Source organism: Hippocampus bargibanti, linkage group LG20 (genome assembly GCF_051943395.1).
Source record: "Hippocampus bargibanti isolate YZ-2025 linkage group LG20, ASM5194339v1, whole genome shotgun sequence".
Classification (NCBI taxonomy): Eukaryota; Metazoa; Chordata; class Actinopteri; order Syngnathiformes; family Syngnathidae; genus Hippocampus; species Hippocampus bargibanti.
Genome location: NC_142753.1, coordinates 4,213,307 through 4,223,675, shown reverse-complemented (window position 1 = coordinate 4,223,675; position 10,369 = coordinate 4,213,307). Strand labels below are relative to the sequence as shown.

Genomic DNA, 10,369 nt, shown 5'->3' with positions numbered 1-10,369 from the left:
TTCAGAAAGTCCCGCCCCCATTTCATGACGTCACGCCAATACGTCTTGCATTGCTTGTGAAACAAAACAATGGCTTCAGATTCGGAGAATATGCTTTCTTGTTACGCATCCAGTTATGAATATGATTCAAATAGTCCTGATGAGCAAAGCATACAGGTTTGCAATCGATTAAATAATTTATTTGGGCCGTTTTGAGGCAACATTGGGGGACAATCTCTCACAAAAAAAAGAGGCACAAAATGGCGACCAGCTCCGGTGAAGAATGAATCAGCCCCTGATATATTCCTTCCATGGAGTTTGCCTCCCTCTGCTGGCGGCTTTTGGGTGTAAGACATGGTTTTCAAAAAAAAAAAAAAAACAGTACAGCAAAATACATTGACGTATTGGAAAGACGCTACAATGCGTCTTTTTTAACGGTGAGGAGGCGGTCCTTTTCTGACGTCACGTACGCACTCGTCACCAACTCATAAACAAGACTTCCTGAATGTTCAGCGCGAGTCTTAAAACGTAAAATATAGCTATATGCTGTGGAATCTTATTAAAATATGCCCAGTATAAGTCATTTGAAGCCATTTTACAAATTATGGACACAAGTTGTCCGGAGACGTCGGTTGTCCTTTAAGCAATGTTGTTTGTTATCGGTTTGTGTTATGACATCATGCTTGGTTCGGAGATAGGCAAAAGTCAGGGTAGAAATTCTGGTCCATATTTACATTATGACCTCAGGGCTATATGATCCACTTTGACAGCTGGGGCATGTTTTTTAGGGGTAAATCTAGGTAATAGTTCACTTTTTTGGGGGGAGGGTGGTAAAGTCTAAATGCTCCTATTCTGGCTGACCTGCGCCTGCCTCCTCGCATCCAGCCTTGGATCGAGGCCACCATGCTGCCACATATAATCCGCCAGCATGTACCTAACCAGCGTCTTCACTTCCTCTTCATTGTCGTTGCAATGAGGATGCCGCTTCGTTTCGCCGTTACCTACAGGACTAAAGGTGATTTCCTGTTAAAAAAAAAATCTTCATATTTGTTGCGGTTGTATAGAAAGCCTCATCTATCAATGTTTTTTTCTTCACCCTTGCGTTAACACAAAGATGGAGTCATCATCGTAAAAGTGAATCCAAGCTGAACCATCGGTGAGTCCCAATATCATTTTTGAGGTTTTTATTAGATGTTTCTGATTTTTTTTTGTCGTTCAACTCATCAGAGATAGTGAACATTTGATGTAAATAAACAACAAAACACTATTTGAAGGTTTATTTTTCAAAATGTCAAATATGATTATTAACATTATTGTATAGAGAAAGTGCACTTACTTCATCGAAATGACAACTTTTATACAGTTATTTTTTTTTGACATGGGAGGCGAAAAAACGAATACTGTGCTGATATTTTGTAATTATTTTTAAAAAATGTTACGTGTTGCGTGTATGGTTATCTTTGTAATTTATTGAAATATGCCAACATGGGTATTTGCCTATATGAGAAATGAAAATGTTAATGAAATGTTTCATTGTAAATAATATATTTGATCAATTTTGGTAATTTTTTTATTTAGCTCCGTTTGTTTTTTTTTATCAGTGGCGGACCGTCAAGGCCTGCATAGCCTTCTCTGCTGGTCTAAAATTATCTGAATCACGGACTGATGTGAATCATATTTTGTCCATTAATTCTTATGAAATAATTCCAAATTGTCTCGCATCTTCCTTTCATTACTTTACCCTGTTGCAATGCTTCCAGATGTGTGTTTTCATATTTAATCATTTAACCAATCACACCTTCATAATCAGTTCTGCAGGCCCTGGAGCTTCAAATATGTGGATGGAACTATTGTTCTAAACAATCAGATTTTGAGTTAGCAACTGGTTAACGTCAGAGTTTTTGCAAACTATGATTGGCTACTTATTAGCCAATCATAGTTTGCGAATATTGCTTTGATAACAAGCCCTTAGTGACAAGGGCATACTGGCCAGAGCTAGCACACTGTATCTGTAGCGAGCTGCATGTTGATTTAATAGCAGTTTTGTCAGACAACAATGGCTGATGGAGGACAACAAATGGATTTGTTTGGAGACATTTTCAAGAAGGACTTTTCAAGAAAAAAATGGACATCATCAAGTATGGTCGGTCAGTTATTTCCTGGCTAATGGTAGCCTCTAGTGGACTTGCATTAAATCACACCACACTTTTTTTCAGTCTGGATTGATTCAAGCGTAGCACTACTGAAGGCCTAGCGCTGAAATCCACGGCCCGCCACTGTATCTTATGAGATTTTTCAAAATCTGTTTGTGTTGTGACTGATGTTTGTCAACTCAATGATTTCTCACTTTGCTGCAGTTTCCTCCAGTCTGCTCCCATGCAGGCAAGCCACCATTACTTGCTGCGGTGGGGGGCTTTTTGCATTCTGACTGCCGGCTTGGCGGTGGCCTCACAAGCGTTGGGGTCTTGCCCTCACCGCTGCTACTGTGGCGCAACTGTGTCCGCTGTCAACTGCTCTTACGCTCAACTCGTCGCGGTTCCAGACCGCCTGCCGGTTGATTCGACCGGACTCAACCTGAGCCACAACGCCATTCGGACTCTGGCGCCTGAGCAATTTGCGGCTTTGTCACGACTGGAGGACTTGGACTTGAGCGACAACCACTTGGCGTACGTCGACGTCGACGCCTTCGTGGGCCTGTGGAGCTTGCTGGATCTTCGTTTGACTCGCAACCGCCTGAAGGTACTTCCAGTCGGAGCTTTTGCCGGCTTGTCGAGACTCCGGCTGCTCGAATTGAGCCGCAACGAGATCCTCGGCTTCCTGGATTTCACCTTTGGAGACTTAGCCGGCCTGCGCGTCCTGGAGGCGCTGCACAACGGTGTTGTCTTCATCTCCCGCCAGGCCTTTGCGGGTTTATCCGACCTGCGCCAGCTTCACTTAGATGCCTCCAACCTCACCTTGGTGCCCACTGAGGCTTTTGCACACCTCGGCGGGTTAGCCGTTTTACATCTGCACCGTCTTGATTCCAGCGTGTTGCCAAACAATGCTTTCCTTAGCCTGGCACATCTGAAGGAACTCATCATCGCCGATTGGCCCAGACTGGAGGCGTTGTCAGCAGACAGCCTGGTTGGCCTCAATCTCACGTCCCTTGCAATTCGAAACTGCAAACTAAGCACCGTTCCTTATGCTGCTTTAAATCACCTTGTCTACCTTGTAAACCTTGATTTGTCTTATAACCCAATCGGTTACATCCAAGGCAACCAGCTCAGGGACCTCCTCAGGCTAGAAGAGTTCCGCCTAGTAGGGGGGCGGCTACGGCGCATCAAAATGGCGGCGTTCCAAGGTTTGGCACATCTGAGCTCGCTCAACGTGTCGGGAAACCTCCTGAGTACCCTGGAGGAGGGCGTCTTTCACTCAGTGGACACCCTGCAACATCTTGGACTGGACGGAAACCCGCTATCCTGCGACTGCCGCCTGCTTTGGCTAACGCAAAGACGTTGGTCCCTGGACTTTGGGAAAAGCCTACCGACGTGCGGTGCTTTTGGTCAATGGGATTTTCTGGACTACACCGCTGTGGAATTGGCCGACCTGCTCATGTGCCGGCCCCCTCGAGTCCAACTGCAGCAACCTGGGGCGGTAAGCGTGGACCAGGGCCACACGGCAATGTTGCACTGTAACGCGGATGGTCAGCCCGAGCCGTGTGTGACCTGGCTTGACCCGAAGCGTAGAGTTTTAATGGATACTGGCAGGATACGGGCAGTCGCCAATGGTTCGATGGAGGTTCGCTACGCCCAGCCGCAGGATGCAGGCGTTTACCGCTGCGTGGCATCCAACGCGGCGGGATATGATACGCGGCCTATTGAGCTCCACGTCAGAACCCTCACAAAGAACAAGGCCTTTCACTTCAAAAGCTGGCTGGCCGCCTTGCCATCTTCATCGCCGGACACGCAGGAGCCACCGTTTGATGTCAAGACTCTCCTGATAGCGGCGTCCATTGGCTTCCTGTCGTTTTTCAGCTCGGTCGGTCTGTGTTTTGTCGCCATCTTTTTCTGGAGTAAGGGTAGAGGGCAGATAAAGCACACTGCTAACATTGCATATGTGCCACATAGCGCTGCTACCGGCAGGAATGGCGGCACAGGCAACTACATGGAGACGAGCAGGTTTACAATGAAGCTTATGTAAACATGGACGCGAATAAAAAAAAAGTTGATCGTTCAGTACGCAGAGGTTTTTCAAAGGAGGGAGTATGCAAAAATAACTGAAATAATGAGTGCCACAACTGTGCACAACCTCTAAAAAGTGGGATGTGGTTGTGTTCAGAATTAATTAGTCACATGTTAGGATTCAGATTAAGTGGGACAAATAAATGCCACCATTTAAAATGCCTCTGATGAATCACAAATAAAGTTCAGACCATCTTGGCTTTTCTTTACATTTATAAAAAATGTTTTACATTAGTTTCTGATCTGTTTATCCTTACAAGGATCGTATGTAGCCCACAGGTCATGTTTCCCATCATTGTTATAGAGCATGCTAAGCATGCATGTAAAAAACAGTCGGTGCCAATACAACAATGCATGTAAAATTGTATCTTGTATATTATATTACGAACCTGCAACATTCTTTCAAATCAAATAAAGTTAATCATCAAATTTTAAAATGTCATTTCGTGAGTTCATTGACGCATTTTCTTTTATTTCAAAATAAAATAAAGCACTCACACCACTATCACGGCGGAAATACGCGAGCTATGCAAGTTCGAGGATAGAATTTGATTTTGATAATTATTTTTTTTTTTTGTTTGAAAGCGGACATTTTTTACAAAGTAAGCCATTTTACTGGCCACCGGAGCAAATCAACCCTGAATCATTATTTTGACGACAAGCTATCGGTACCGGATGTACATATGATAAACCGGAAAAGAACTGGCAAATGCTAGCTAAAAACTTTCATGGTGATTTTCGACGCATTCATCCATTAAAAACTACTCAAAACACTTATTTAAACACTGTTGCTTATTTATGGATTCGACAAGATAGTTTACGTCCTTGAAAAGAGACCGAACTTTTAAGAAATACGTTTGATGGTAGCGCGCCGCACTAATTAAAACACAGCCGGCGATTAGCTTTGTTAGCGTAGCTAGCTTTGTTTGCTATTCAATGCAGAAAATGAGTCTTGCAGTTCACCGCGAGCCCCGAAAGACTGCGGGGAATCGCATGTCCAAGTTGCTGGACGCCGAGGAGGAGGACGAATTCTACAAGACCACATATGGAGGCTTCAACGATGTAAGGTTTTAGTCCTACGTGCACTGTACATGCAAATTCACAGTTATACTGGACCGCTCGGGGAAACCGAAACAGCAAAGATGCAATTTACCTTTTCAGATATTCATCGAACATTTCCCTGCATATTTTACGACTCAGTGAACTTTCAATCACGCCCCCTGGGGATATTTAGTGTATCTGCCGTTGACAGGGATAGGATGGGAGCATACAGTAATAACAAGAGCCAACTTTATGATGTTTTCACACCTATTTTACTTTTGATTTTTTTTTCGTGCCACTCAAGGAATCAGGAGACGACGAGTACCACGAAGATCACTCGGACACAGAGGACGAGGTGGACAGCGATTTTGACATCGATGAGGGAGACGAGCCTGACAGCGCCCAGGAGGATGATGCCCCTCGGAGGAAGAGTCGCGTTGTTACCAAAGCGTATAAGGTGGACCTGTGATTTTCAAAACAAAATAAAAATGCATCCGAGTACTACCATCATGACTACAATGCACTAGATCTAACAGAAAGTCATTTGTTCAGTTCCGACTCCGGCTCCATTAAGAGATGGGTTATGCTCGCAACAATGTTCTAACGAGCGCAGCAGTTGATTTTTCAATCTCCATGTTTATTTGCCTTTTTTGGACAAACACTCAGTGACAATTATTTAAACTTCTATTTAATGCTGTGTATTTGTGCATTCCCTACAGGAGCCCATCAAGTTGCCTAAACCCAAGCCCAAACCCAAAAGGCCATCAGAGGACACAAAAAAGACAGAGAAGAAACCCAGAGCGGAACTCAAGAGGAGGATTCCTCAAGAATTTCAGGACTATGGTGGTACGGCCATGCCTGATAATTACTAAATTGACTTATCACTTGTTGAAAAATGGAATGGTTTGACTGCACACAAGCACAGACCGTACACATACACAAACATGAATGTGAATCAAACTGATGTAATTCAAGGATTTTTGTTCTAACATCATCTTACTTACTTACAGTGCAATTAGAAAATTACATTCACAAAATTAACATGTGCGATAACTCAGCGCTTTGGAAAAACTCCTCTCAAAACTATTTGAAATTCTTTTAACGGTTTTATATTTCTCTTGTAGGCCGCAAGTCAGTGCGCCAGTCCACCAGCGAACACACCCGCAAGACAAACCTGCGACTGCAGGAGCGGCAGCATGCCCCTAGGCGCCGTCGGGGGGCTCATCGTGACCGGCCTCTCACCCAAGATGAACTGCTGGCCGAGGCCAAGATCACAGCAGAGCTCAACATTCGTTCACTAGGTACCGAGTTGTTGTTTTTGTTTGTTTAATAATTCCAGAGCTATGTTGAAGTAAGTTGAGGGGCTTGAATTGTTGTCAGTAGTGGCTTGTGCCGGTCCCAAGCCCAGAGGGTTGTGTCAGGAAGGGCATCCGATGTAAAAGCTTGGCCAAATCAAACATGCGGATCAAACCTCTAAAGATGGAGGACACTGATTTGCTGTGGCAACCCCTTGTAGAGAAAAGCCGAAAGGAAGAGTGGCTAATAGAAAAGTAGTGCTTTGCTGCCATCTTGTGCTAGATTTAAGATTTAAAAATATTTGTTTATTTTTGCGTTGGTGGTTTCTGTTCATTTAAAGTTTGACTCTTAATTTGGAATTAGTGTTAGAAAAGCATCATTTGAAGGACCATTTACAACATTTCATTCTTCGTGTAGAAAACTACGAGCGCCTAGAAGCGGACAAGAAGAAGCAAGTCCACAAGAAGCGGCGTTTTGAGGGTCCCACCATCCGCTACCACTCTGTCCTAATGCCCCTCGTCTCGCAGTCACTTCCCAAAGAGGAGAATGTAGATGTTGAAGGGTATGTTTGCAACACTGACCTGTATGAACTGATTTTTTTTTTAATCTGCTCACCAGAAGCAATTTTGTAGGGGATGCTTTAAATGCTTAATCCCTTTTTATATCGTCATATAAGAAAAAAAAACAGTAATATGACTGCTCATGTAATTTGACTGCGGTAATTTTTCATTTGTAGGAATTTCTTTTTGGGAGTATTAGGTTGCGCATGACGCTGAAAAATGCCTGCTTTTGATTGGATTAGCCTTTATTAGTCTCGCAGTGGAGAAATTTACATTTCACTGAATGCATCAAAGTGATGAAAGTAAGGAAAGGAATGGAAGAGGTAGAAAAATAAATACAGGACCTGCTATATATGTGATACAACACAAGACACCCACAGTCATTCAATTTTAAGCACTTTCTGCACCCTCTTTGTTGTATGTAGCAGTTCTCGATGAAAGATGAGAGGAACAAAGCTTCCTTTTCACCAGTGGATCATGGTGAAATTTGCATGTCTACTACAAGCTAAATGTTGAAAGCAAACACAAAGTAGCATCCATTGACGAAAATATATTGTCTCACATCTTCTGTCCCACGTAAATCCGCTTCAATTCCAAGCCGCGACAGTTCCACATAGGCATAGACACGTTGGCTCACCGCGCCGTCAACTTTGATTACGTTTTTGATCAAATGAGTATAAAACAATGATTGTTTTTTTTATCTTAAGTTTGGACCAAGACGTCGCTCCAACGGTGCCGCCCAATCCTGCCACGCCGTCTCAGCAGCCTACCGGCGGCCTCTGCTCACGCACCTACATGACGTTCAGCGACGACGAGGCGTTTGAGTGTGCGTTCTCTCGCAGCGCTCAGGCAAGTCCGCAGGTCCCCGTTCAGGAAATCTGCCCCGTCACCCACAAGACGGCGATGTACCGGGACCCAGTCACCGACATCCCCTACGCAAACGCCAGAGCCTTCCGCATCATCCGCGAGGCCTACCGTAAGTATGTGGCCATTCACGGCTTCCCCAACGCGTCGGGAGGGATGAAGGGACGCGACGCGGCCTCCAGGGCGGCGCGCCACAGGATGGCAGCCAAGCACAGCGCAGTCGCCACATAAATGGGATTTTTTTTTCTTCATCATGGGAAAACTCTAAAAACTGCACAATGGACAGGAGGGTTCATTCTGGAGATTAAGTCCTGGAACTGTAGCTACAAATTGAGTGCATTAACGCATACTTTTGGACTCTCTCTCCCATTCTCCCCCATTTTTCTGGGGGTGCGGGGGTTCTTTTCATGTTTGTACTGTGAAAATATGAACTTTCTACAAGAAATAAATCATGGAGTTATTTCCGGTTTTCCACGACTGCAGTTGACGGTTGCGGGGTAATTATGCAATGATAAATGTTGCGTTAAAAAGCAAGTACAGTCATTGTACATTTCGTGGAGGGGTTTTCCCCCTTCAAAACAAAATATTAGATTTTTTTTTGGAGGGAAAGGGGTGATGTCGTCATTCATATAATCTAATCGTATCGTAAATGCTATTCATTAGACTGATGGTCCTACTTTGCATTTCACAACAATATTTTTAGCATTTGCTACAAGCTACAAGGCCCTACAACTGATTTGTGTGCACTCCCATGGCGGTCATCGCCAGCGAGGCCTGCTGCTAATAGCAAAAATCTTCTCAAGATAGTCCCAAATCACAACTGTCGTATTAGACAGGCTAAAGGTATGTAACATGCACACTTACCGAAAGACTGCTTCAATTCTGCCATGCCAATTTAATCGTATCCAGTTTACTTTGATTGACAGCTTTCCACATCTCCTGCAAGCTCCTTGTTGGTAATGCTCTTCGAGCCAGGCATCAAAAAAATATTTCAGTGAATCGAGGACCTTCATTTGAACTAAAGTCACGCTTTGTCACCATCATGGGACATCTCCAGGTATACGCAACTATAAAGCTTGTTTCGCAGGGTCTTCGTTACTTTCAGGTTTCTGATATTCCCAGCAGTGCACAACAGCTCTCACTGAAGTCTGGATTCTTACCCCCCAAATAAAAGGTATTTTCTTATTTTCTGGCACCATGGTGAAAAAAAAAGTGATTAGAATGATTTGTTTTGATGTTACGGAGCCAAACGTGTCAACGTTCTGCCCATCCGGCACTCGCTTGTCATGATGCAAGTGAAGCATGTGAAGGTGAGCTCATCTTCCCCTTTAGATGATGGTTAATGATGATGGTGATGATGAAGCATGTGTCGTCACGGTGACAGAACAAAAAGAAATGCTTCCCCCAGCTTGGCTAATTGATTCGTGTGTTGTGACAGTGCAGCTCCAGCGCAATTATCATCATCATCTAACTGCGTGGCGCCGTAACATCAATTAGGTGAATGGAAAACATTGCAAACCACAAATAAGTTTTTGTGCACAAATGACTATGACGAGGATCTTCTATGACTGTCCCAGTTGGTGTTCACCTTTTTTTGGCACTTATTGGACGCGGATTTCAAATCGGTTGGTTGTGTCTTAATTTTGGGTGAATGCAACAATGCGGGTCTACAACAACAACAACAAACAACAGAGATGGATTTATGTGTACCTGAATGCAGTGGTGGCGTGTAGATTTCATCTCTAGGCCTTCAGTAGTGCTATGTCTGAATTAAAGGACAACCGACACCATTTTTTTTGTTTCCTTCTTGGTTTTTAAATTTCACCCATTGAAGTTTGCGCAATATGGATTTGAAAATAGTTGAACATTTATCACTGTGACGTTCCAGGAAAAAAAATATATCTGAACCGTTTTTGTCATTGTAATATTTGGCAAAATTTTACATGATTATTAGTATACAGTGAGACCTCAACTTACGAACTTAATTGGTTCCCAGACAGAGTGTGTAAGGCGAAAAGTGTGTATCTAAAAAAAAAATTCCCATAGAAAACCATTAAAATGGGAATAATCTGTTCCCAGGTTTCCATAAAATATTTACTTTTCAACTAAATAAGCCTTAAAACTACACACAACATACCTTATTCTATGTATAATAAATGTGCTATTGTATTGTAATGAAAGAAATACACTGCATTGTATCATAAAGTCACTTTATTTACATTTGTGATGGCTATTGATGGCTTGATGGAATGGCGTTGGAGGTCGAAGGTCAAAGGGAATTGCTGTTTGGAAAGAGGCGCATTACATGAGGACTGTAATTAAAGAAATAAGCTGCTGTAAAATAAAGTTTTATTTACCTTTTTGATGGTTGTTGATGGCTTATGGAAGGAGAGTCACCTTCCATAAGGA

At 43.4% G+C, this 10,369-nt stretch overlaps 2 protein-coding genes across 4 annotated transcripts; both read left to right on the top strand.

Annotated features, from left to right (window-relative positions):
• Positions 1–280: 280 nt before the first annotated feature.
• On the top strand, positions 281–4,727 carry LOC148882741 (leucine-rich repeat and immunoglobulin-like domain-containing nogo receptor-interacting protein 1). Of its 2 annotated transcripts, XM_089023629.1 has the most exons (3): positions 281–994; positions 1,094–1,135; positions 2,337–4,727. In XM_089023629.1, exon 3 carries the CDS (start codon positions 2,356–2,358, stop codon positions 4,156–4,158), a length of 1,803 nt encoding a protein of 600 aa, XP_088879755.1. In that variant the 5' UTR covers positions 281–994; positions 1,094–1,135; positions 2,337–2,355; the 3' UTR covers positions 4,159–4,727. The 2 variants fall into 2 exon arrangements, with proteins under 2 accessions (XP_088879755.1, XP_088879754.1); XM_089023628.1 differs by having other exon boundaries at positions 281–1,135.
• Positions 4,728–4,907: 180 nt separating this feature from the next.
• vps72a (vacuolar protein sorting 72 homolog a) lies at positions 4,908–9,750 on the top strand. 2 transcript variants are annotated; one of them, XR_016118655.1, is made up of 7 exons: positions 4,908–5,261; positions 5,545–5,697; positions 5,960–6,086; positions 6,365–6,541; positions 6,954–7,098; positions 7,804–8,803; positions 8,887–9,750. XR_016118655.1 is itself a non-coding variant. In XM_089023630.1 (6 exons), the coding sequence occupies exons 1-6, from the start codon at positions 5,136–5,138 to the stop codon at positions 8,189–8,191; spliced, it is 1,116 nt and encodes a 371-aa protein (XP_088879756.1). In that variant the 5' UTR covers positions 4,908–5,135; the 3' UTR covers positions 8,192–9,750. The 2 variants fall into 2 exon arrangements, 1 of the variants encoding a protein (XP_088879756.1); XM_089023630.1 differs by having other exon boundaries at positions 7,804–9,750.
• Positions 9,751–10,369: the final 619 nt, after the last annotated feature.